This window comes from Leucopleurus acutus, assembly GCF_964270905.1.
Source record: "Leucopleurus acutus genome assembly, chromosome: 10".
NCBI lineage: Eukaryota > Metazoa > Chordata > Mammalia > Artiodactyla > Delphinidae > Leucopleurus > Leucopleurus acutus.
This window is the reverse complement of record NC_139153.1, coordinates 103,624,065-103,649,130: the sequence shown is the minus strand read 5'-3', so window position 1 is coordinate 103,649,130 and position 25,066 is coordinate 103,624,065. Positions and strand designations below refer to the sequence as shown.

General features: G+C 46.0%; 1 protein-coding gene across 1 annotated transcript in view; it reads right to left on the bottom strand.

The window, feature by feature from the left end:
- Positions 1 to 752: 752 nt before the first annotated feature.
- MYLK4 (myosin light chain kinase family member 4) overlaps positions 753 to 25,066 on the bottom strand; it is a gene marked incomplete at its 3' end in the record, with an annotated part of 70,842 nt that continues 46,528 nt past the window's right edge. Inside the window, exons 2-11 of the mRNA XM_082848095.1 lie at positions 21,279 to 21,357; positions 17,593 to 17,698; positions 13,533 to 13,626; positions 13,350 to 13,459; positions 12,319 to 12,460; positions 8,680 to 8,750; positions 7,778 to 7,906; positions 6,978 to 7,130; positions 4,216 to 4,294; positions 753 to 800 (exon numbers count right to left, since the gene is read on the bottom strand). Of these exons, the coding sequence (XP_082704221.1) occupies positions 753 to 800; positions 4,216 to 4,294; positions 6,978 to 7,130; positions 7,778 to 7,906; positions 8,680 to 8,750; positions 12,319 to 12,460; positions 13,350 to 13,459; positions 13,533 to 13,626; positions 17,593 to 17,698; positions 21,279 to 21,357 (1,011 nt within the window). The remainder of the gene's footprint in view (positions 801 to 4,215; positions 4,295 to 6,977; positions 7,131 to 7,777; positions 7,907 to 8,679; positions 8,751 to 12,318; positions 12,461 to 13,349; positions 13,460 to 13,532; positions 13,627 to 17,592; positions 17,699 to 21,278; positions 21,358 to 25,066) is intronic.

Below are 25,066 nucleotides of genomic sequence, written 5' to 3'. Positions count from 1 at the left end.
CCCGAGGAGCTGGCTGGCTGGGGGTGAATGTCTCCCGCACCGGATGCAAACGCTGGGATTTCTAAACGTCCTCTGTAATAAGTACACTTCCCTAGGCCTCTCCTTTAGGCCATAAATCAGGCCATTTATTGATGTGACAGAAGATATTCTCATGTAAAACTCTCTCTCTGAATAATTCTGACAAAATTCTAAGCAGGGCAGAGGCTTTGCATGAAGAGGTGGGGCCTTGGGGTCCCAGAGTGGGTCCAGACCCGGAGGCAGCTCAGGGGGGAAAAGAAGCGTGAGCTTTGGGGCAGGATCTCGCTCTACCGCTGACTAGGGGCGTGGTCTTGGGGGGTTAATCCTAGGTTTTCCCATCTCTACAAAGAAGGTATTATGTCCCCTGATCTCACACGGCTGTTGCAAAGACCCCCAAGGACCGTTTCTGTGCAGGTGTTACTTCCTGAGCACCTACTGTGTGCCAGGCCCTGGTCTCCGGGCTTTTCTTGGATGATCTCATTGGAGCCACTCAACAAGCATAGGAAGTGAGACTATTTCTGGACCACAAATCTGGAACCGGAGGTTTCTGCACTAGAAAATGGCAGACGGGTGCAAACACAGCTGCCCGGTTTCAGGGTCTCCCCAGAGGAAACGCTGCCCCACTTCCCACACAGTCAGGTGGCCCTCCCCTCCCCTCCCCTCCCCTCCCTAGGCTCAAACGCCTCTTCAGGAAAAGGCCCGAGACCAACCTTTCAAGAGGGCGCCTCCGGGGACTACTTGGCCACCAGGTCCTGGGCGTCAGAGCAGCAATTCTTCCTCTTCTAGGGAAACCAAGAAGTGAGTTTTGAGAAGGATTAGAACCTTTCATCAGCTCCTGACTTGAGATCTGACAACACTTGAAGAGGCAGTGACTTGTCACCGGGTATGTCCTGCCCTTGCAGAGACGCCCCTGGAGGCTGAACGGCTGACGGCCTCTTACAGACGCACCAACCGGCCCCGAGTCCAGCCCGAGGGCGTCCCCACTGTCCCCCAAAGCTCCGTCATCACCAGCCTTCCTCTCAGAGTCACAGACAGAGCTTCGCACCTCGTGACACTTGACTTCTACACGCGTGTGTTTTGTCAAAACTCGTGTCGACAAATGCTCACTTCGCCAAAGCACAGAAGTCAAGACAGACTGACCAAAGGATGAGCCAGACACGGACAGTCAGACACAGACACTGCTTGTCCCGGATGTTCTCAAATCCAGCTGACAAGGTTTAAGTGCCAGGGCAGAGTCTCGAGAGGACGGAGAGAGCGTCCCCAGTTGGGGGCTTGAGAAGGCCGTCCTGGAGGAGGTGGCAGTGACAGTGGGCCTCAGACACTGGCTGGGGTTCGGGCTGATCCGGAAGGAGCCGTGGGGATGGGGCTGGGAGCCCGGCCTTGGGATTCACTGGGGCCCGAACTGCTGGGTGTGTGTGTTCATGGTGCACGAGGGGAAAGACTGGAAGAGTTCCTGATCAGGGAATCGTATAATCGGAGCTGTAATTAATGAAATGATGATTTGGTGAACTAGAGAAGAGAGTGGGCGGAGGTTGAATATCAGCTCCAACGTTATCTTATTAGCTCACTGAATGGGAAGAAGGACGAGAGCTGAGGCAGGTGCACGGGGGCGCGGAAGGGAAAGGTGGCAGGTCATTAGCTCTGGGAGGAAAGAATCACGTCGCCTTTGTTCATTGTCCTTCCTCTGGCCACAAAGCATGGAACACAGGAGGTGCTTGCTAAGTTCCCACAGATTTGCAGTGAGGCTCTGCTCCGTCCCAGGTGAGAGCTGTTTCTGATGGAAGATGGGTTACGTGTGGATGGTGACACAGAGCAAAGGTGGGAACGTCAGTCTTGTAAGCGTAACAGAGAAGGCAGAGAACTCCAGGGCCTCAGCGTTTAAGAAGGAAAATCCTTCCTAAATTCACTGACCACAGTCAGGCGCAGCAGTTCCGAAACAGGAAGTGCTTTTAAGCACGAAATACTTAAAAGGGATAAAAGTTTATTAAGAAAACTTTTAAAAATAGAATTTAGATTTAAATAGTTTGGGTAAGTGTTACATTTTCAACATAGAGTTGAATTCTGATTCTATAGAACATAGAACCAAGATGATTCCAGAAATGAGTCTTCTGGGAAAAATTAGTCTCAATATTTCTCTGAAGAATAAACTATATTGAGCTTGGGTGTTGGCCTTCAGGAACAGCAACGATGTCCTACAAGGATGGTTCCGGAATCATCACAGCAGGATGGCAGAGTGGGGACCCTCGTCCGACTCCCGAGCCTGCTGCCTGTGTGGGATTCTGGATGAGCCCCTAACCCTGTCCTCGGCGGCCTCATCCACATAACGGGGATGATAACAGTGCCCGTTTCGGAGGCTTGGCCTGGGGACCAAATGAGCTAATTTTCATAAAGCAGTTAGAACGGTGCCTGGCACAGCGCTGTGTAATTATAACTTTCATGGAAACTAACTGGATTTATACAATGGAATTTTTCAAAAGTCCTCACTGTTCTTGAAATGTCTGTTCACCTTAGGCACCGGCAGTTGGACAGAGTAACAGAAAGGGGATTTTTGTTGTCGTTGTCATTATATGGTTTAAAAAATATTTTTAAACACTTTTAAACTGTATAATGTCATTAATTATCTGCTGTGGTTTCCATATTGTCGACCACGTCAAAGTGTATTTGGACACCAATAAGCTTGGATAAAAATACATCAGTGGAAAATTGGCCCAGAATAGGTTGGTAACCCTAATAAGCAGGTTACGCAGTCTGGGTGAGGCACCTGCTAGGGAATAAGCCTATTTTTACTTGACATCAGTACCAATTATCAAGGAAAGGTATATTCAGACACAAAGAAAACTTACTACCCATGCTGAATTTAGAAGTGAAGTTAATTTCAATAAAAACTGGATGTGGAAAAAGTGAGTACTGGGAGCACAGTCATCCCAGGGTTCTGGTCAGCGGAAAAGCTCCATTCCAAAGCCCCAGGAGGTGCAGGAGCAAAGGTGGAGGAAAGGAGAGTGTATCAGGCACATCCGGCACCAGGACACGACAGCAGCCGTCCCAGCTGCCACTCACGCCAGGCCCGCGTCCCCAGAGAGGCCTGACGGCCTGTGTTCTTGCCCCGTTGACCACCCTGAGTATTCAGCAAAGTTACTTAAACGTTACACATCTGCTTCTGTGTTATTGGTGTATTCCACAGAATCTGGATGGAGATGGTCTGAAGGGGGCTGTGACGTAATTCAGGTGACAGGCACCCCGGGCAAGATAACCACTCAGACGGAGAGGACTGTACAGATTCCAGAAATAATTGGGGGAAATCACGTATAGAAACTTGGAAATAAACTACAGATGAGATGAGGGGATTGAGGGAGAGGAAGGAAGCAAAGAGATGCTCTGGGGTCCAGTTGAGGCCGTTCGGGGGAGGTGCCGCTCTGGGAGGATGGTTGAGAATGAGGTGAGGGCGGGGCGGGGCGGGGCGGGGTGAGTTCCGTTTAGAGCTGAGAACATCCGCGTGGAAATGCCCAGCGCACAGGTGGCTGTTCGGATCTGAAGCTTAGGAAAGGAATCTGTGCTGAAGAGGCAGACGAGGAAGTTGGGGTGTAAACAGTAATTAAGGCAAAGAGAGCCAATGGGGACTCCATTCAAGAACTGCCCACAGGGCAGCGCTCAGTTACTCTGGACGTACACCCCGGGCCCCTTCATTTAGTCCTTGGTAAGCGTCTCCTTCACACGCACTTGTATTAATCTCTTGACCAAGCTGAATATTGCAGGTTTTTGCCACCCGAAGCAGACTAAACCAGGTAAGCACAGAAGTTGGGATTCTGAGCTGTGTTTGAAGGAGAATATTTACCTTGAATGTACATTAACACGTGTTCTCCAAAGCTTTACGTGTTTATAGACCCTAGGCTATATGCGGGCATGGGCACAGTTACCGTGATACAATTCACTGTGTAATGGATACAGTAATTAAATAATAAATGTAACAAATAGTTCTGCTGAAAATAATGCTCTACTAAACAATGTAATTAGCATTCATTAAAAACATAAATTGCTCAATAAACACATTTTAAGCAATTTAACACTTTAGCACAAGATTCGAAGCCCAAGAGAAATTAATTAGGAAGAACTTCACTCAAGGCTAAGGTGCCTCTAGCATCTGCTCGTCAGAAGACTGAAGCCGACTGGAAAAGAGGGAAAGCCGGGAGCCACGGTTACCTGCGCGCTGAGCCTGGAGCGGAGCGTGTGATCCGACAGCCAAGGGTGCTTGAGGGCTTCACTCGCGCTTATCCTCCAACTAAAGGGAAACGCAGGGGGTTATTGTATCCCCTGCGTTTGGATCCTCCCCTTCCACCCAAGGCTCCGAACGAGATAGAAATGTATCTCTCTCTCACATGATAGTCTAGGGCTGGCCTGGTTCCAGGCTCCAAACGCGGCAAAAGAGACCTCGGCTCTGACCACTGCCTTTGGGAGACCAGATGGCCGAATGTCCAGGACAAAGCAAGGCAGGTAATTCAGAATTCTTGTTCATAACTGAACATTTATCTTCAGATAGAAGTAACCATTCTTGATGGAATGTCTGAGCTTCATAAATTGAACTTCTATCAGTCAGTTGAAGAATCAACATATATTTATTAATATAAGACAAAATTCTACTATGATTCTTGATGATTGCAAAAGCAATGTATGTGTCAAAACTTTTGAATAATATGTATTGCTAATGTTTGAATTAAGTTTTGAGAGTCAAATAAATGGAGAAGTAGATGGAACATCAATGTAAGTACTGAGAGAGAGTATATTAGAAAGTCTTGAGCCAACAAAGGTTCATACAATTAAAAAATATATGAGGAAGAATCATAAAGATTATATACCATAATTTTAAGCTTTGTAAACCTGTCTTGTGTACTAATGTTTATCACATTAAACAAAATAACCTTTCAAACTTAAAAATTATGAGTGAGTGCAATAATCTGAAGTCTGCTTCTGAAACAGTATCAAGAAAGTAGTTTCAAGCTGTCATGAAGTTCAGTCTATAGAATTGCTTCAATAAAATTGCTTCATTAGACACCAAATATTTAAGTATAAGAAGAGGATGTAATGGAAAAGAATCTGAAAAAGAATATATATGTATAACTGAATCACTTTGCTGTATACTTGAAACTAACACAGCATTATAAATTAACTACACTTCAATTAAAAAGAAGAAGAGGAGAGAAGCCTTTACTTTAGTCAATGAAGGATAACTTGGTGACAACATCACCAGTAGGACCCTAAATGAATAGATATAATTTAAAAAAACAACTCTGGACCTCCATCAACTTCAGTTGGAAGAGTTAGTCTGTTGACTACCATAAATTTTCCATGTTGGACCTCAGAAGCATTCCAACAGCTGACAGTGCTAAAAAATTATCCCTGCACTCCAGTGTCAAACTTTCAAGAGCTGACTATTAAAGAGTTAACTATAACATTGTACTAATAATTAAATATTTAATACAATTTCAAGTTTACTTCTGTAGCCCAGAAATTTATTCTATGATAATAATGGTCGCCATTGGCCTTGGTTTCATTCATGCACTGACTTGAATGCTCAGCCAGTTGTTTTTCTGCCCAAACATGCAATTGTTGCTCTTTAGGTAAAGAACGAAGCCCTCAGACTGAGGGTGGGCAGAGCAAGGGCGCTGGAGCCCCTGAGCCAGCTGGGCGGCTGCTTCCCTGCTCTGAGCCTCAGCTCCCTCATCTGTAAAGTAACTGTGACAGCATCCACATGCCCCAGGATCAGCTGGAGGATTAAACCAGCTGACGCAGAAGAGCACGTGTGTAACATAGGTTCTCAGTAAGTGTGGACTTCTCAGCCTCCAAAGATTTGACGGAGATGACATTTTGCATCTGTTCTCTGCTGGCATTCAGCAATGTACAGACGGCGATGCTGGTTACATCATCAGCGATGCTGGTACAATATACAGACAGTGATGCTGTCTTTCCTTATCTTTCTTGGCTCTAAAGAGCTCTCCGATTGACACTCCAGTCGGGCTAAGCCCTCCTCACCTTTCAGGCTCAGTTCTGGCCTGTGTCAATATACTCCATCTTTAATAAATGTTAACCACATTTCACTGCCTCTTTTAAAATATACCCGTGTCTTCCATTAGCTCGTGACTTAATTAAAGGCAGGGACTGGGCTTTATGCATCTGTTCTCAAAGCCCCAGACATATTTCCTGGCAGCTTGGAGATAGTCATGAAGTGCTGCATGAAGGAGTATGTCAGGCTCTGCACCAGACCCGTTACCCCTGCCGTTCCCTGACTCCCATCACCCCCATGGTTCTAAAACGCAAGCCCCTATATTTCAGTATCACTACTCTTCATCCACTGAAGTTTGAATTATGTGATTTTAGCAGGGCAGAAAAATAAAAGTCCATGTAATACATAACAGTTAAGTGCACGGCCTTGTGTTGGTCGTCGGTTCTGCCACTTAACTAGCCGTACGATCTTGGAGTCTCACGCATAGAATATTATTGATAATTTCCACCCATGGGGCTGTGTGGGGTTAAAGAGATAATGTCTGTAAAGTGGTTGGCACAGTCTGGTCCATAGCAGACTCTCAGATGAAATGATCGTCAAGTGTTCACCTACATGGAGCCACATATGCCTCGTAGATGTGAAAGGGATCATGGGAATAACTTGTCCCGAACCCTTCATTTGGAGGGTGAGTGCACAGAGGCCCAGCAAGAGACCCTAACTGCCTTGTTGGAAAAGGCAGAAGGATGGGTTTTTGCAGCCCCATTCAAGCCTCGTGACCACGGCAGTCCCAGATCTCAGGAAACCGGGTCAAGGGCATCAAATTCATTCTAACTACAACTCTGCAGGTGCAACACAGGTGTCACCGAGGGGGTGGTAGTTCTCTGACATGAGTTCTCACAACCCTGGTGGAGCATGCCTCTCTGTTACCCCTACTTCTTCCTGAGCACAGAGTGGAAGTGATCACCTCTTCTCCTTGATCAGAAGCTTGGAGATGAACCCCCGGGCCTCCTCCGAGATGTCCTGAAATTCTTCATCCTCCAGATCCCACCTGCAGGCCAGGATGTTGTTCAGGGTCTCGGCGTCGTTATCTCCCAGGAAGGGGGACAAACCGCTGAGTCTGTAAGACACGGAGTCCGGGTTGAGTAGTCTTTAAACACCTTCAAACCCTGTACAGATAAGTTGCCTTCTTGTTTCTGTCCTTTAAAACTGAAAGGAGGCAAATCACCAAGAATTAAGCATAATTTTATAATATGTCTTTGCAATCGAGAAAACGCTATGTCTCCCACCCAACTCCTAACTTAAACAAGGTCACAATGAAGGCAGCAGCTACCCTCAGATATGAATCTCAGAGAACAGTAAAACTGCCTTTTTAAAGCACTTTACAGCTAGCAAAGTGCTGTCACATCTGCAGACGGCAACCGCCAGGAACGTCACTTCTGAAGAGTAAAGCTACTGAGTCATTTCAGGGATCAGGACACAAGTTTGGGGGCAGTTGTGTTCTTCTAGTTTCTTTGGGGGCACTAGGTGTTGTCCTAGGGTTAGGGTGATTAATGAAGAAGACATCCTTTTACTTTTTCAGGGGATGTACAGGGAAAGAGTTTATTCCTTTCACCCACGGGAGTCAACAGAACCTAGGAAGTATCTGACTATGGAACAGAGTTATTTATTTTCGAAAGACCTAAATTAGGGTTTTTATTCAAAATAGCAAATAGAATATGCGGGGTGATTGAGAACAAGCGTCAGAGGGGCTGGGGGTCCACTTACAGCATGTAAGTGATGACTCCCACGCTCCACATGTCCGTGGAAAAGGAAACAAAATCATAGTTCACAACTTCAGGGGCGAGGAATTCTGGCGTTCCGAAGTTCACCTTCAGCTTCTCTCTGGGTTTGTATCTGAAATTTAGGAGACAGTGCAGAGGAATGGAGAGGGTCAGTCAGAAGTCAAAAAGCACGGAAGTGGAGAGGATGCGGTCTACGAGCAAAAGAACTGCAGCCACACAGCAAATTTAAAATAAAGAGACGATAAAGGAAATCCCATACTGAAGAGACAGTGTCCACAACTTGTAAAGAAGCTTCCCACTAGAAAGCCTTAATAATCTGAAATAATTGTGAGAAAAGCCACTTGGAATAATTTCGAGCACAAATTATGGAACACGACAAAAGGAGCAGTGATACAGACTGTGACATGTTGATGGCTTGAATGAGCCTGTTTTAATGAATAAAGAAGATGCGGTAATTTACGACCATTTAATATTTTCACTAATGCGCTGAGGTCCATGCAGAGTCTCTGCTCCCTTAAGAGGCTGGTCTGAGCCAGAATCCTTTGCAATCTTGGTCACACTATTAATTTTTTAAAGTAAATATTCTCTTTACACATGGAACAAATATAAAAGACTAAGACAAACTCTTACAAATCCTGAATTAATGTCTTCAAGTTTAATAACTGCACTGTATTAGGTTTTAATATTCCGTATTTTTCTTGCGTGCACTGTGCAAACTCCTAAACGTTCAAATTCCGAAGCCAGCACGGTAAAGCTGAAACACAACTTTGGTTAATTCTAAATGGGGATATGAAACCAAGGGGTACGTCAGATTTTTCTTTGCAAAGAACGAGCACCACCGTGCTCCCTAACTCAGTTCATACACCTATGTCCAAACTGACATACCTTCTGGCCAATCCAAAGTCAATAATTTTTATTTGTTTAGTATCCCGATTCACACACAGGATGTTCTCAGGCTGCCAGGAGAAAGAGACACATTAGCAATGAAAACAACCATCCTTCACTCAAATTGTCCCTGAACCACAACTAAAAATACAACGATGCTCGGGAAAAACAGATCGGGCCTTTCCCTCTGGGGCTGGCTTGTCTGCCTGGGTATTTTCTCCTTTAATTATGTGGTGGACAAGGCTGTAGGTCCCCTGCCTCGCTCGCCTGGCCCTGCCCGTCCCTCCCCCAGCTCTGCCGCCGCCGATCACGCCTGAGTTCAGGCCGAGGCCTCCTGCCTCAGGCCTTTCCAAACGGACTGGTGGGGGCCGTCTCAGCCTTGACATCTGCCCCCTAAAATTATGAAGTATGAATTTCCCCTTCTTGGAGGAATATTTTTCCTGAGGATTTATGAGTTCCAGGAGAAATGGCCTGATTCATTCCACCAGCCACACTGAACATGCACTGTAACGAGAACGGCTCTAACCTCCGGACGTTCCCTTCGCGCTCAGTCTGTGGGAAAGTCATATGTGAAAGGAGGGGCTCCCTCACCCCCGTTCACTCTCCATTCTCAGCAATTCCAGAGTTTTGCTGAGTTTGGTCTCAGTGCCTAAAACCCTTGACTAAGTGTTCCCTTGGAGTTTGAGTCTGGAAAGACTTTGCCCCGCCAACCGGACAGTCTCAGGGTGACGAGGAGAAAGGTAGGTAGCACTACAGCTCAGTGTTTACAGAATGTCTTACAAGTGTACCTACCTTTGTTCAGATAGAAAAACCGAGGTCTGGGAAAAATAAGGGATTCGTTTTAAAGTCAAGGTCATCCATAAAAGAGAAATAAAAATTTCGAAGAATTGCCTGAAACTTTCAAGCTCTAATTAACCCCAACTCTTCCCTAAGTGCTGGGGGGAAGTGGGAGGTTGGCCAAGTTGCCAAATCCCCAGGATTCATGTCCCATCCTTTAGGTGGGATCATGGCTGCCCCTCCCCTGCCCGTCTAGGTAGAGAAGAGGTTAGAATGAGATCAGAAACTCAGAAACACTTCATGAAATGACCTAGTGTCACCTTGCCAATAATCAATAGTCCATTTGGTCGGGCATAATGTCTTTGGAAGCCTTTTTTCTAAAATATCTCTAAAACAGAAGTCTGTAAGAAAAGGCGACTTATGGAAAAGTGGGTGCTATACGAGAAGATTTGGCCTCATGCTTAAATAACTGATCGATCATGTATACAGCTGTCCGATTGCCAAAGAGCACCGTGACATAAGATATTTGCAGAATGTAAAGAAACAGCTCTGAGGGCACTTTCAAAAGTTACATTTGTTTTCTAATTATGAAATTAAAGCATATTCATTGAATAAGTTTTGCAAAACACAAAAAGTATATAAAGGAGATCATTCTTAAGTCACCTATAATCTCCCCTACATAGTGACAAGCATTCAATACTTTGGGCCCCCTTCCTTCCAAGGAGCTTTCTGGAAGGGATGCCTGACCCTTAATGACTCATCCAGCTGTCGCTTTTATTATGATCTTTACATACAAGCCACAGCTAAAATTGCCCGTTGCAAGTCCTCCATCAACATTGTGAAGCCACATATGGAGTTGTTTGACTTATGACAGGTCAGGTCCTCATTTCAGTTGCCAGTCAAAGCCCTTTAGGGATATGCGTAGAATATCGACACTCAATGAAAATGCTCCGTGAAAACATGCATTATCAAACCAGCTCATAGCCACGGGCTTTGCTAATGATTTTTAACCTCTGGCTGTGTCATTTTATATATCACTTCCTTCTGGCCTGTGAATGGGAGAGGCAAAAGACATAAATCAAGAGAGTAAGGGAAGCCAAGTTAGAGGAGCAGCGGCCCATGGAAACCTATTTAAGGAAGTTACATTTATTTAGCTCTGCAATCCCTGATGACTTGCAGTAGATGGTATGTTATACAGAATATATATTTTATCTCCCTGTCACGCTGTGCAAACAGGGAAATGAGAAAATGACTGAGCCACACAAGAAGATGCACTTTACGAAATTAGAGCTGGTCGGAGTTATTGGTCCTTCCCTGGTTGTAACTATGCGCCGTCCAATTCTAGGGACTTCATAATGGGCGAGAGAGCGAAAGGAAAGGCTCATTAAATAAGAGGAGAAAGAAGGCTTGGCTCCCCGCTGTTGGCACAGGCTTTCCACTGCTCCCAGGGTGCTGCCCAGCCCCACCCACCCACTTCTGCCCCTCGCCCTTTTAGCACCCCCCTCTGGCTGCCCTGTATCCCATTCTGCCATAGGTTTCTCCTCTGTGCTCTAGTACGCCTGTAGAAAAACAATCCCTAAAGTCCTCACTTTCCTAAAAGGTTTTGGGAGAGTGCTGGGGATTCTTGGAGAGCTGGAAAGTTTGGCTACAACCAGGAAATTCTGAGTTAGCTAAAATTCTCCCACCTACTCATCCTAATAATGAGAGGATGCAACACGGATGCTGTGATGGTGGTGGTGATGGTGATGATGGTGGTGATGGTCATGATGGTGGTGGTGGTGGTGATGGTGGTGGTGATGATGGTGGTGATGGTGATGGTGGTGGTGGTGATGATGGTGGTGGTGGTGATGATGGTGATGGTGGTGATGATGGTGGTGATGATGGTGATGGTGGTGGTGGTGATGGTCATGATGATGGTGATGGTAGTGATGATGGTGGTGGTGGTGATGGTGGTGGTGATGGTGGTGGTGATGGTCATGATGATGGTGATGGTAGTGATGATGGTGGTGGTGGTGATGATGGGGATGATGGTGATGATGGTGATGGTGGTGTTGGTGGTGATGGTGGTGATGGTGGTGATGATGGTGATGGTGGTGGTGATGGTCATGATGATGGTGATGGTAGTGATGATGGTGGTGGTGGTGATGATGGGGATGATGGTGATGATGGTGATGGTGGTGATGGTGGTGATGGTGGTGGTGATGGTGGTGATGATGGTGATGGTGGTGGTGATGGTCATGATGATGGTGATGGTAGTGATGGTGGTGGTGATGGTGGTGGTGGTCATGATGGTGGTGGTAGTGGTATTGGTGGTGATGATGGTGATGGTGGTGGTGATGATCGTGGTGGTGGTGGTGGTAATGATGGTGATGGTGGTGGTGCTGGTGGTCATGATGGTGGTGGTGGTGATGTTGGTGATGGTGGTGGTGATGGTGGTGGTAGTGGTGGTGTTGGTGGTGATGATGGTGATGGTGATGGTGGTGATGGTGGTGGTGATGGTCATGATGATGGTGATGGTGGCAATGGTGGTGGTGATGATGGTGATGGTGGTGGCGATGATGAGGGTGGTGGTGGTGGAAACCATCTCCCATGTGAATTCCTTTAACAAAGGCAAGTTACAAGAATCTGAATAGCCGTTCCCTACAGATGGAGACATGCACATATTAGGAGGTGAGAGAAGTTGAGAATGGGGAGATGAGGCTAAGAACCCAGAGTTTCAAATTCCTGAATATGTACCTAGTGACAGGATCCATCCCCCGAGCTGGTGTACAGTACCCAACAGGGCCCCCTGATCCAAGTCCACTCACTGAGGGGAGGGTTTGGGAAGGGTTTACATTTCAGATGATGCAAAACACACCCTACCTTCAGGTCTAAGTGGAGGATGTACATCTGATGCATGTGCCTTACCCCCTCACATATCTGCCTGATGAACAGGATGGTATCAAGCTCGGTCAGATTGTAGTTGTCATCAACGATGCGGTCGAAGAGCTCCCCTCCATCCACACTGCAGGGAAAGAGGGGGGCGTCCTGAGTCACGACCTCTTGATGAGCATGTGTTTCTCGTGTCTGAGCCTCTCTGACTCTCCCAACAGGTGTGTGGGCAGCTATGTCTCTACCTTCTCAGTGAGATGCCTCTTACGTTGAAGGCCCTTATTTGAGCCACCATCACTTTCACAGATGGAAAGTCTCAAAGCCCTCTCATCCAGTGGCTACAGCTCTGGGATGGGTCCATCTCTGCTGTTTCCTAACCATATGGAGGATGAAGAGGATGCTAAGAAGGCAGGGAGAGGGATTCCAAATACCACGGGAAGGTTAGACTAATTTCACTGATAAAATGCTTCTATGTGGCTGATGCTGGATATTTTATCATCCAAAATCCCCATCGCACAGTGATAAACAAAACCCCAAATGGGGGCTGGGGTGGGGAAATGATGTGAATCACAAACACCGATTCAGTGTCAGAATGACTCACCGTCTAACTAAACACTTACTACGTTTTTATTAAAGTAATTTGAAACAGAAGCTTCTTAGCCCTACTTGTAAGAGTTTGACATGAACTTTGTATTAGCAATTAGGTCAAAGGGGAGATGCAGTTCAAGAATCACGTTCCTCCAGGTTACCCAGAACAAGAGTTAAGCCGGGGTTTTGACAGCACAGCTTGGAAATAAAGCTAAACCTCTGTTGTCGTCCTGCTACTTATCAACAAAATCTCACGTGGAGGCGTCAATTCCCGAGTAATTTCCTTCCCGAAGTGGATGAGATTCTGACACATGCAAGTCAGAATCAGGGCGCCCCAGCATGGTCCAGCAGCTCCGAGGCAGGACAGAGCTGCAGCCGCATATAAAGGGGCCCTGGCTGTGTGGGTAGGTTTGGGGCAGCGGCAGGGGACATACTACTCCATGACCAGGACGATGTCGTTCTTAGACTCGAAGGCGTCGTAGAGCTGAATGAGGTTCACGTGGTCCAGCTGGTTCATGACGTTGATCTCATTCTTCACTTCATCCTGGGAGAGGGAAGGGCTGGTTTAGCGCCGTGAGGACAACGGCCAGGTGGGGACCACACAGCACAGCCCTCACCTTGTCCTTCATGCCTCTGGTCTTGATGATCTTGGCCGCCAGCTTCAGACCTGTGGCTTTCTCCTCACACTTGTGAACCTGGCCAAAGCGCCCCCTGCCAGAGAAGAGGACGATGCCCAGCATGAGGGTCTGTCCCCACCAGGACCCTGCTCCAGTCACTGCCCAGTGGACAATACAGCTGCCCGGCACCCCTCTTTTTGACTTTGAATGAGCAAGCCTGTTATGCACGTGCTGTAGCCAATATCTCCTAGAACAGGGGCTTCCCTGGTGGCGCAGTGGTTGAGAGTCCGCCTGCCGGTGCAGGGGACACGGGTTCGTGCCCCGGTCCGGGAAGATCCCACATGCCGCGGAGCGGCTGGGCCCGTGAGCCATGGCCGCTGAGCCTGCGTGTCCGGAGCCTGTGCTCCGGGGTGGGAGAGGCCACAGCAGTGAGAGGCCCGCGTACCGCAAAAAATAAATAAATAAAAAAGTCACTTGCTAATGCAGCGGAGACGGGTTCGAGCTCTGGTCCGGGAGGATCCCACATGCCGTGGAGCAATAGGCCCATGCGCCACAACTACTGAAGCCCGCGCACCTAGAGCTCATGCTCCGCAACAAGTGAAGCCACCGCAATGAGGAGCCCCGCTCACTGCAACTAGAGAAAGCCTGCGCACAGCAACGAAGACCCAATGCAGAGAAAAATTAATTAATTAATTAATTTAAAAAAATACCTCCTAGAACACGTCAAGTTCTGATACAGGCCACTGGCATCAGAATTCCCTGGGGGGCGATGTCCCAGCCCTACCCCAGCCCTACTGATACAGGAAGGCCGGGGGAGGCCCCAGAAGCTGCACTTTCATGACGCCCCTTGGGTGGTTCATATGAACCCTAAAATTTGAGAACTTCCGTCACAGAAAAAATAGAATCTTTCTGAATACATATGAATGTAACAAGCTAGGCTTCGTAAGCATATGAGTGATACAGGCTGTAGGTCAGGCATATCAGATTACTTTTGGAAACTGCATATAAATAAGAAGTAATAACAAAATTGCATATAGACACATTTAATCAAAATACATATTACATAATCACCTGTGAGATTTTTTGACAGTTTAGCTTGGATATAAATTTAAATATCCTTCTTTTTTTAATAAATTTATTTATTTTTATTTTATTTAATTTTGGATCTATTGGGTCCTTGTTGCTGCGTGCGGGCTTTCTCTAGTTGTGGCGAGTAGGCTCCTCACTGCGGTGGCTTCTCTCGTTGCGGAGCACGGGCTCTAGGCGCGTGGGCTTCAGTAGTTGTGGCTCGTGGGCTCTAGAGCGCAGGCCCAGTAGTTGTGGCACACGGGCTTCGTTGCTCCGCAGCATGTGGGTCTTCCCGGACCAGGGCTCGCACCCGTGTCCCCTGCATTGGCAGGTGGATTCTTAACCACCGCATCAGCAGGGAAGTCCTAAATATACTTCTTAAGACAGCTTCTTTCAAATATCCTCACATACCAAAGGGCACACTCAGGAACAATCTTCAGATTTGACCTGCTTGCTGTGATGCCTGATTTAGTGAAATAACTGGAACCCACGTGCCTGCCTGTGTCGCGCTGGCCGCATGCAGGAGTGGAAGGAGAGCTCCCCAACGTCGTGGCCAGAAGCCCACAGCAGAGGGGAGGGCTGCTGCAACCGTGAAGGGGTGGGAGTGGAGGCGAGGGCACCACATCCCCCCGACTCAGCCACTCTCTTTGAGCAGAAGCAGGTGGGTCCGTGAGCACAGGCGAGCACGACTTCCATCCCGCCCACCGGCCCAGGCGTGGTCTCTTTCCTGGAGCTCATGAACCTACAGCCCCAGGCGCTTCCGATGTGGCTGTTCATTACGAAAAGGCTTGTTTCTTAATTAGCAACGGCCCCCAGAACGGCCTGGACCAGCAGTGGTGCCTCGTCGCTGTTTTGCTTTAGGGCCACCCCGTCTGTCTCTCTGGCCTGGTTTATTCTGCAAAGCTTTGAGTGATGAGGTGACCTCACAGGGTCCCTGCTGGTCCACCAGGCTGATAACGTCATGCTAACTGAACGGGGTGAGCAGGGACTCTAATCCCCCTACAGGCCACGGGGGAGATGAACCCCAGGAAAATTCAGGGGCCTGACACCGCATGCAGGGTCCAGGGATCCTTGCCATGGTGCAATAGCTCTGCCCAAAGTGCAGGATAATTTGCTGCATGTTGACTCTCCTACTACTGAGAAGGAGGGCCACCTGCTGATGACCTCTTCGTGTTTTGGGGCAAACATACACATCTGACTGTGTTCCTCTAACTTACTTACTGAGCCCAGAACAGGGGGTGATGGGCAGCTGGTCCTGCCTGCAGGATGACAAAGAAGAGTCAACGCTGCCCAAAGGGGCAGGAAGGAAACTCTAAGAGTCACGGACAAACCTCGATCAGAAGCACGCGCAAACCCTGGTGCCGCTTCTGCAAATAACTTCTCTCCTTTAGAGAAACAGTCGCTGGCTCGCCACCCAAGCACCCCTTTCCCCCTCAGCCCATCCTCACAGGCCTGAGGGGCCTTCGCCACAATGGATCAGCTGGCCAGCGGAGGAGGGGGAAGTTCATGTGTGTCCGCGTGACAAAGGGCAAACGGTAAATGGGATTGGAAGGGGGGGAGGGGCTTTGCAAAATCAACCTCACCCCCAGGACCATAGGCGGGAACGCGCTCTGTAATAGCCATGCGTGTTTTCCCTGTGTTGGTAAGTAAATTTCTATATATTTGTATAAATGTTCTGCTTTCCTCTTCCTATTTTACATAGATATGCTGATGGGAGTCAACTGAATAATTTAAGCCTTAAGTTCCAAGATCTCGCAGGGGGATTATTGTGACTGAGGTACAAGAAGAAGGAACTTCCCCCAGTGACCGACCCGCCCCCGATAGACTTGACTCTTCCTACTTCAGGGAGGTGTGGATGTCCTGCCAATAAGTCCTTCTGGGAGGCAAGTAACCGACTGAAATACAGTAATAATAGTAATTCATACGGTAACAGCATAAACGGAAACCAACAATGACAAACACGTGCCATGAGAAATACAGTGTTCACTCATTTCTACATTCTGTTCCTCGGTTTTCAAGCTTCTAAACCTTCTGAGGACTCACTCCAGACACGACAGCACAGGAAGTGAAGCAGATGTTAAATGTGGAGGGTAGTCACCACATCAACCTCTCCGGCATCAGTGATGATTTTCAGAAATGGTTAACATCTCTCATCTCTTAAAATGTTCGCTTATGATGCTTCCGGTTCTCTGGTTGAGACGGGCAAACACTTATGAAATTCTCAAGATCCATCTCTTTGTTCATAGCAGCACTATTTACAGTAGCCAAGACATGGAAGCAACCTAAATGTCTATCAACAGATGAATGAGGAAGATGTGGTACATATATACAATAGAATACTACTCAGCCATAAAAAAGAAAGAAATAATGTCATTTGCGGCAACATGGGTGGACCTAGAGATTGTCGTACTAAGTGCAGTAAGTCAGACAAAGACAAATTATCATATGATATCATTTCTATGTGGAATCTAAAAAAATGATACAAACGAACTTATTTACAAAACAGAAACAGACCCACAGATAAAGAAAACAAACTTATGGTTACCAAAGGGGAAAGGCGGGGCAGGTGGCAGGATAAATTAGGAGTTTGGGATTAACATGTACACATTACTATATATAAAATAGATAAACAACAAGGACCCACTGTATAGCACAGGGGACTCTACTCAATATTCTGTAATAACCTATAATGGAAAAGAATCTGAAAAAGAATAGATACATGTATACGTATAACTGAATCACTATGCTGTACGCCTGAAACTAACACAACGTTATCAATTAACTATACTCCAATATAAAATAAAAATTTAAAAGCATGAAGAAGCAGTACGAAAGCTAAAATAATAAAATAATAAAAATAAAATAATAAAAATAAATAATAAAAATAAAAACACTTATAAGAATTAAAACAACAGAAAAGGACCTGTCTCTTTGAAAGCGCTCTTCTTTCCTCTTTTGTCGCGAGAGTGTTGAAGCTGTGAGCATTACTCACCCTCCTAGGATTTCAGTTCTGCTCACGGTGTAGAAGCTGTTGACCGCGGCCTGCTTGGCTATCACGATGCGGTGATCAAACGGCGCAGGTGGTGCCCAGGCCTCGTCTGGAGGTGAGAGAAGGGCCGCGTGAGAAGCGGCCCGAGGGCCAAGCCTGGGCCTGAGTGCAAATGTGCTCATTTAATAAGAAAACACAGTGGGCCACCTGTCTGATTTCTAATGATCCAGGGAATGTAAGTTTTCATTTCGTGTTAGGATACACGGTTCATGAAGGTGACGCGCAACACCTTTGAGAAAGGCTGTCAAGGCCTCTGCACCGTGGCACCTATCTCCCTCAGGGCAGCTTTCAGAAACGTCAAACAACTGCAAATCTCCAAGCCCCGTACAGTCCAAACAGGTAGTACTTTCAAACTGGAGATATCGGAACATAAACCCCAGAAACTGACCCATTTTTTTAAAAGCACCACTGATAAAGCCCATTATTTTCTTTAAGGCAGAAGAAAAAGATGAAAAATTTCTTCATGTCATTGAAAGGTTTGATATTACTATATATGACTTTCCAAAATATTTTAGCCAGTATTCAAGACACATTTAAGGCGCAAAGGTGCATTTTTCCTGGCTGAAATCCAACACCCAGTAAAACTGGCGAAGTATATATTGTACAGCTCTCAAATTTCTCCCGCCTTCTACCTTCCAGCCTAAGCATCTAACCTCCAGTCCACCTCAGCTCTAAAATACATCGTTACTCACTAATATTCTTCCAGTATCCTTTTTACTTTTCCACGGTTACTTGCCGTGAACCTATTCATTTCCCCATTTATTCATTACTTAAACATCTACTGCGTGCAGCTTCTTACGTGCATACAAAGGGTACGAAGGGAAGTGAGTAGATAATAACTTCGCTTTCAAAAATTTACATTTATTCAAAATGTAATTCTTGAGCACTTATCTTGAGCTAGGTACTTTGCCAAGTGTTCATATTTTTTAAGATTCAGATAATACAAATCTCTGGGCAGTTGATTTGATGGGGACGTTCTCCCTTCACACCATAAATATGCTGAAAAGTGAAGAAGGTATGAAAGAATTCTCTTGGTGGCATTCGTCTCTTCAGACCAAAAAAACCCCAAAAGTGATTGAGTTATGAACACAAATGCCATCAATGTGGCATGATGTCTCCTCCAGGCTGTTAGACTAAGTGAAATGTAGTCGGAAATGTTTGCTGGAAAGGTTAAGGAGCTTTAAAGGGCTGGAAGAAAAGCCGTTTCCTACCCAGGGGGGCCACCAGATCTTGCTGCCTGGGGGTCTTTGCTCCAGGGAACCCCAGGACTTTGTCTTGTTGGTCCCCCCGGCGCCTCTGGCTTCCTGTGTCCTCCATGTGCATCTGTCACCTGCACCTGCCGCATCTATTCTGCTCTTCTTGTTCTCCTCCTGGACCAAGCTCACCTCTGCCCCTCTCCGCTTACTGCTGCCCGAGGGCTCTGTTGGATGAGAGTTCTGCAAAACAGGTCCTGTCGCTGACTTTCCTGTGGTTCGTGATGTGAAAATGGCTTTTCTGCTGCCATTATTTTACCTGGAATATAAAATCCAGCCACAGCTCTCAAAGTTTCCGGGAGAAAACTTCCAGATGGCCAAGTTTCTGAGCACTAAAGCATCCTCAAGATGATGCTTTGTTGAAGGGAGGTAAGCTTCGCGATGGAGAGTTGGCGATGTCAGTGTTCGGGGTGAGATGAAGCAGGATCATCCCCGTCATCCCAAGCAGCACGGTTACAGGCGGAGATGACCAGCATCCCGGGGACTGTCCTAACAACCTCATGACCCCAAGTTAGTCCACTGACCCTTTACAAAGGCAGTCATTTTATGACTGCCTAACTAGTCTGACCTCCATTTTTCACTTCCTTTCCTTAAAGACGATAGAAGTGACCACGTTAAAGCAAAATGAAAGGAGCAGTGGTCTCTGAGTGGTAACAGCAGAGAGTCAGCCTTTACTGGTGAAAGAACTGAAAACAAGTTCTTTGTTTTCAGTTTCCCAACTAACAAGTTTCCCAACAGCTCCAGACCTTACTAAAAACATCTCTGCAGTGATGGACTTTCTTAGTAAACATTAGTGTTACATTTAATTCTTGGAAACTTAGACTTCTCTACAATTAGTTTCCAAAATACATTAGTTAAGAATGAAATAAGGGGAATTCCCTGGCGCTCCAGTTGTTAGGACTCCGAGCTCTCACTGCTGAGGGCCTGGGTTCAATCCCTGGTCAGGGAACTAAAATTCCACAAGCTGCGCGGGGCGGCCAAAAAAAGAAAAAAAAGAAATAAGAATTATGTCTTAAATCCCTAAAAAATACCACAGATGTTTGAACTGGGATGGTCTTTGTTCCAGACATCCTGTGGCTCATCATAACGTAGAGTAATTCATTTGAGTTGGCTACATAATTGCCTGAATTTATATGTGAAACTTCACGGTTGAGGAAGAATCATTCAATGACCTACTGTGTACTCAATCCTCACAATATTTGGGAAGCAGCCAATTTATACATCTGATCAATCTGGTCATTGCTCAGTTATCGATCTCAGGAAGGATGTGCTCTATACTGCTAAAAATAGGAAACTTTTACTTGATATTTTAAAAGTACTGGATGTGATTACTACTAATCAGTATATCCATCTATCATTTGGTAGAAGACTTAGAAAACCATAAAATGCCTGAAAATGTCACAGGCAAGAAGAAAAAATAACGGCAAGAAAACATGGCCAAGAAAACTCCACACAGCTGGGAAAGTGGCTTCTCAACCCCTGCTTTAAAGCAGAGTCACGTCAGTTATCCTTCGATATGGACTCAAATTGCAACGGCACATAGATCTGCAGAAAACGTCAGCTGTGGAAGCAAATGCTTTACACCCTGCCTTTCATAGGATTGACCACTGTTAGTTCTATAAACACACTGCTCTTTATTTGAACTCTTGTCCAGCCCTGTTTCATCTGGAATTTCGGATTCTCCTTTTTCCTTAGCTTCTCGGTCACCAGGCTTTTCCTTAGAACGAAGCCCATTTTTCTCTTCTTTGAACACTGGCCATTTATTTTTATCTGCAGAGCCTTGCTTATCATCCCCAGAGCTATTATTTTCTTGTCAGCTCAGTCTCTCTGGGCATGAAATGTCTCTCCCGTCTTCACTTTCTCTTGGCTCTGTGGAATTTCTTACAGCAAAATCTTCTATTTCATCCTGTGGGCTTTCTGTATGAAATGCGGCGAAACGTCTCTGAACTAGAGGCAGGGGTCTTCTAAGCCTATTTCGTGTTGAGCTTTATTAAACGTTTCTTTCTCAGATTGTTCTTCGGGGAAGAGCTCTCTAAAAGCCACCATAGGACACAGTGTCTTAATGGAGGACGCATGTGATCGGTGTAATTTTGGCTTCACAGAATGGCATCTCTATACAGGCTTCTCTTTATTGGCAGATAAAAGCTTTGGGGAAGCAAGTAGGAGAAAACGTGACCAGTGGACTGACAGCTGGGCCTCCAAAGAATTTCTAGTTTGTAACTAGTAGGACCCAAAGCCAATCAAACAAAGGTATTCAAACAGCACTTCACCTGACACAGGGCATCACGAACATGTAACTTCCTCTGAACAAGAACAACCTCGCGACTTGTATAACAGAGCTTGACCCACAAATATCTAGTCTTATAGAAAGGTTACCTGTGGGAGGTGCCGTCCTTTTGCCTTTGTCTGGTGCTGCTTCCTTCAGGCCAGGGTGTGAGCACACCTGCTCCTTAGCCTGTGGGCACACGATTGAGTAATGTGAGTTACACATCACACCAGGCTCTCTCGACCTCAGCACTTCTGACACTTGGGGCTGGAGAATTCCTTGTTATGGGGAATGTCACAAGGATTATAGGATGTTTCGCAACATCTCTGGCCTCTGCCCACCCGAAGCCCACAGTACTCTCCCCCATCCAGGTGTAATAGCCAAAAAAATGCCTCCAGAAATTGCTAAATGTCTCCGGTGGGCAAACTCACCCCATATTGAGAACCATTATATTACACAATTCAAACACAGAAAAAAATACCAAAATAAATAGTAATTTAGAGGGCAGAACAGTCTGAATTAATGAAGCCCTGTACAGACTAGAGTATTTGAAAGCAAATGACCTCATTATTTTCAAAGAAATTTTGCAAAACTCTGGCATTGTTTGTAGAAGAAGGCCCATCTTCATGGATAGATAAAGGATATTGTAACGGGATTGTCACCTTTGACCTCTGTTTGCATTGTCTTGATATAGTTCACATATAAATCAAATAAAAATGAGAGGCTATACGTCAGTGGGTTTTGTAAACCAGAAAGTAGGAGAGTAAAGCAAGCTTTTATAAAAGGGGCTTCTACATTGCTTAGAACAGATGGCCCCTTTCTAAGGAGATAAACATTCTTTTCACAGTCCTGGTTTCTCTGAATTAGCTAAGCAAACCCTTTTCAAATACCACATAAATCCACCCAAATTATCATAAGTTCTGAAGTTATACGTTATAAGTTAATGAAATTGTATGGATGTCCAGAGAATCAGTCTTTTTTTCTTTGGAAAGAGAGTAAAATTTGCCTGAGGGTGACTTGCAAGCATGAAACACCATGTAAGTGCAGGTCATAGATATCAAGACAAATTATAAATGTGCTTTTAAACAATCCAAAGGGCAGTCCCATAGGTTCAGAGCCTTTCCAGTTTTCAGATAAGGACCTTCAAACACAGAGGCATGTTTAGTAACTCTGCAGAAAACCAAAGCTAGAGATTAGAGCCCAGGACTTTGGAACTTTCTCTTTTAAGTGAAAGGGCAGGAAAATGTCCTTTAGTTTCCCTGCTCTATACTTGCACAGCAATCAGCACATACTCCCACCCCAGTATAGCTTGCAACATTTTCTTAAACATTTTTTTTCTTTCTTTTTTTTTCTTTTGCGGTACGCGGGCCTCTCACTGTTGTGACCTCTCCCTTTGAGGAGCACAGGCTCCGGACGCACAGGCTCCGGACGCGCAGGCTCAGCGGCCATGGCTCACGGGCCTAGCTGCTCTGTGGCACGCGGCATCCTCCCAGACCGGGACACGAACCCGCGTCCCCTGCATCGGCAGGCGGACTCTCAGCCACTGCGCCACCAGGGAAGCCCTTCTTAAACATTTTTTCTCATCAATTTCCCACTTTTCCCAATTTTTTGCGTACCGCCAAAAAAAACCCAAAAAGACAAACAAAAAAACTGGTGTGTCAGTTAAATTCAATCTATCAAAATATGTAAAATTGAGAATTTGGCTGTAAGCCTCCAGGCGTTTGCCTCCAGGGGCGTCTCAGTGTCAGTGGTGGGTGCCCACAGGATGCGCTGGCGCGCTGGGTGCAGTGTTCTGATGTGACCAACAGGAGAACTGTCAATTCTGAGGAAGGTAAGAGACAAGCTTCCAAACCAGACCATGTTTTCCTTTAATTATAGATCAGATATGATTCACCATTTAGATAAGTAAGAAGGTCTTTATTCATTGCCACAGGCTATTATGTTTTCATTTCCCTAGGTCATACTGACATCTAGAGGAACTTTGAACTGAAGAGTTCCCGAAAAACAGAAGACGTATTTCTCCTCTTCTGTTTCTGGGCAGCGACTTCAGTATGAAGTTCGTTCTTAATGTTTCCAAGTTATATGTAGAAGTTGCTAAAATAGGAAGTACAGGTGTGTAAGCACATCTTGTTTGTTTTCAAAAAACAAACGTATTCTGTACTGATTAAAGAGGACTGGTCAGTGCTGGAAGGATTATGATCACGGTCTGCTAAGGAATAAAAAAATCAGGCCAGACACTGTGTCCTTTGCTGAATTCATGCTGACGGACCAGACGAGCACGAGGGCCCCATTTCACTCACAGTCACTCATTAATTTGTTCACTTAATCATTACTCATATATTTGCACATGGATTCCTTTTTTTTGTTTTTTTTTTTTTGCGGTACGCGGGCCTCTCACTGCTGTGGCCTCTCCCGTTGCGGAGCACAGGCTCCGGACGCGCAGGCTCAGCGGCCATGGCTCACGGGCCCAGCCGCTCCGCGGCACGTGGGATCTTCCCGGACCGGGGCACGAACCCGTGTCCCCTGCATCGGCAGGCGGACTCTCAACCACTGCGTCACCAGGGAAGCCCCATGGATTCCTTTTGTAACCATTTCCCCATTCCTTTTATAATATCAGTGGATGTAGAATGACTCGGGAAAGAAAGGGGATTTGGCCTGAATACCCAAGTATTCAAAACACAGTTTTGCTCTCTCTACTCTGTCCCATTTCCTGGGCTGGTGTCCTGAGTGGACCTGTGTTCCCAAGCTTGTCCAGCTAGTCTTTGAGGGGCATGGAGGAAATGTTAGAACTAATTTCTATTCTTTCTCCATTCTTTTCAAATGTATATTTTACTTACGTTTTAAAATATGTATTAGTAATATTGAGCACATATAATTTATGTCTGTAATATATGAAATGTTTATAAAAATATGTATACATGTATTGCTTATCCATTTATATCATTTATAAATAGAGTAAAATATTGCCACATGCTTTAAAATATTTTGCCGATAGCAGTGAACAATCAAACTACTTCGGAGACCATCCCTCTAGGTAACACTATTTCTCACATTCTGCTTTCCTGCAATATGTGCTTTAGAGAAGAATCATTCTAATTAGCAGGTTCAAGGGCAAGTACCTAATGAGAGCTATCAGCTCAATTCTTGCAAACTCTTCTCCACCTTCTACAAAGTACTGCTTTTAAGAGGTCAGGATTCGTTCTCCAAATGACCTTTGTGACAGAGTAAACCGACTGCATGCCCTTCATACTCCTGTCTCTATTGTAGTTTCGCTTATTGCCGTGGCATCGAGACCCTTAGAGGAAGCAACACGGGTGCACAGGTGTGTGCCGTGTACCACCAGCCTCACCAGCCCAACACTAAAACCCTACTTTTCCTGAGTGGTGGGATAACCAAAAGCGAAATTAATTCGATTGAACAACTTTGCCCAATCCCTCTTTCATTCCCATTCAATAAAAATCTATTTTAGAAAGCAGGCCTGAAATGGCTTTAACTTTGAAATAACAGAAAGACTGAGACAGAGAAGGTTGCTGCCTTCTCTGGACGATCCTTTCCTGGGTTATGGTACTGTCCCCGCCCCGGGGGTATGGACCTTTCCCTACACCTCTTCTTCCCCAGCACCACACGAAGGGTCAGGGTTCTAGAAGTGCCTGGTGAGCCCGTGTGCACGAAGGAAGAAGTGCTTTCCGGAACGGTGGTCTCATGGCGAGAACATCCGTGTGTCAGGCTGCATCACTGAAAAGCCGGACCCCCCAGGCACAACCTGACGTGCACCCTGCCACTAACTCTCACATCCTTCGCATCACTTAGCCGATGTTAAGTGACACCCACAGCCCTGCATTTGGGGACTACAGTTGCTTCAGAAAACTGTTTTCTTAACATCACAATGGGCCACGAC